Source organism: Micropterus dolomieu, linkage group LG18 (genome assembly GCF_021292245.1).
Source record: "Micropterus dolomieu isolate WLL.071019.BEF.003 ecotype Adirondacks linkage group LG18, ASM2129224v1, whole genome shotgun sequence".
Lineage (NCBI taxonomy): Eukaryota > Metazoa > Chordata > Actinopteri > Centrarchiformes > Centrarchidae > Micropterus > Micropterus dolomieu.
The window spans coordinates 11,494,390-11,496,211 of record NC_060167.1 but is presented as its reverse complement, the minus strand read 5'-3'; the positions used below and the strand labels follow the sequence as shown (position 1 = coordinate 11,496,211).

The 1,822-nt window shown below is 42.7% G+C and overlaps 1 protein-coding gene across 7 annotated transcripts in view; it reads left to right on the top strand.

The window, feature by feature from the left end:
* The window catches only part of anks1ab (ankyrin repeat and sterile alpha motif domain containing 1Ab), a 47,783-nt gene that overhangs the window by 43,216 nt on the left and 2,745 nt on the right, over positions 1 to 1,822 (top strand). For 4 of the 7 annotated variants that reach the window (XM_046028842.1, XM_046028846.1, XM_046028847.1 and 1 more), the window contains exon 13: positions 1,519 to 1,775. The exons of 1 other annotated variant lie outside the window; for it this stretch is intronic. In XM_046028842.1, the coding sequence (XP_045884798.1) occupies positions 1,519 to 1,662 (144 nt within the window). In that variant the 3' untranslated portion in view covers positions 1,663 to 1,775. Of the gene's footprint in view, positions 1 to 1,518; positions 1,776 to 1,822 lie in introns of those variants that run through there. 2 more of the 7 variants (XR_006821574.1, XM_046028843.1) reach the window with 2 other exon arrangements.

Here is a 1,822-nt window from a genome sequence, read left to right as displayed (position 1 = left end):
ACGACGAGTTGAGGCCAAAAAGTTCTATTTTGGTCTCATCTGACCACATCACCTTCTTCCAGGCCTCTTCTGAGTCGTCCAGGTGGTGAATGGCGAACATCATGCGGGCCTGTACATGTTTCTTCTTGAGCAGGGGGACCTTGCGTGCGCTGCAGGATTTCAATCCATGACGGCGTAGTGTGTTACCAACCGTTTCTTTTGTAACTGTGGTCCCAGCTACCTTCAGTTGATTCATCAGTTCCCCCCTTGTGGTTTTGGGATGATTCCTCACCGTTCGCATGATCAGGGACACCCCACGAGGCGAGATCTTGTGTGGAGGCCCAGACCGAGGGAGGTTGGCGGTGGTGTGGTGCTTCTTCCATTTCCTGATAACTGCACCGACAGTTGATCTTTTCTCTCCAAGTAGCTTTCCGATTCTCTTGTAGCCCATCCCAGCCTTGTGCAGATCAACAATCTTGTCCCTGATGTCTGTAGAAAGCTCTTTGGTCTTGCCCATGGTGGTGATGTTGGATGCTGGTTGTTTGGGTGTTGACAGGTGTCTTTTATACAGGTAACGAGGTGAGGCAGGTGTATTTGATGTAGATAATTGGTTGGGATTGGGGCTGTGTCTTAAAGAAAGACTAACTGGCTTGTAGGAGCCAGAATACTTGCTGTTTGTCCAGGGGGTCATATACTTGTTTTTCCTCATCAGATGGTTATCAATTTTTATAAATTCATATGATGTGATTTTCTGGAATTTTCTTTGGGATTCTGTCTTTCACTGTTAGAATGTACATATGATTAAAATTGTAGATTGTTGCATTCTTTGTAAGTGGGCAAACCTGCAAAATCAGCAAGGGGTCAAATACTTTTTTCCCCCACTGTATAACTATTTCCATTTTTTAAATTGACTCTCCACAGACAAAACAAGCATGCTCATTTTCTTTCTCTGTATCTAGACTCCACACTGGTTTGACATAACTTCCTAGTGTATGCTGGTTGCGGGGCAAGTGGTCTTAACCAAGAAATAGTCCGGCACTTAACCGTCTTTGTACCGATTAAACGAACAAAGTTTAAAGTTAATTAGTTCTAGAAGTGCTGGTTTGTGGATTTGTTATCTTTGGTCATAACCAATCCAATCCCAGCTATCGTCTGATGATGATTTGGCCTGCCGGACCAACAGCCAACGTTTCGTTTCGTTTTAACCATCAGATAGAGCAGGCCAGCAGTTTTCCCATCTCTGTGATAACCTTAGTTGTCCGGCTGCTGGTGGTAGCTTCATTTTATTTTATGTGTGAGTTCTGTCAGTAGTGTCTTAACTGTCTAATTCTTGACAGGAAACCTCATGAGCATTTTCCCCAAAACGTTTATCTTTAACATGCTCTTTTGACACTGCCCAGATCGAAGATTTAGATGTAAAAATAAGTGTGATTACTTTATTAGTTTTTTTTCTCAACATCCCTTATTATTTACTAAATTATTTGATTGTTTACTTCAAGACAGTTATTTTTTTTTTTTTTTCCCTTTCTCCATCTTTAGCCTGTCCTGTCTTACCAGGCATCTACCACTGTGAGGCACTATGAGGAGGCTGCTTTGCTAGCATGGGATGCAAGACGGACAATTAATCAGCAACATGCAGCAAACAACCAGTTTTTTTTCTACGCATTTGTACAATACTCATAATAACACGATGGATCGGTCATGAATCTATCACTGATGTCTGACCTCAAACGGACCAAGAACTGAACCCTCGTATAAACACACACACACACACACACACACACACACACACACACACACACACACACACACACACACACACACACACACACACACACACACA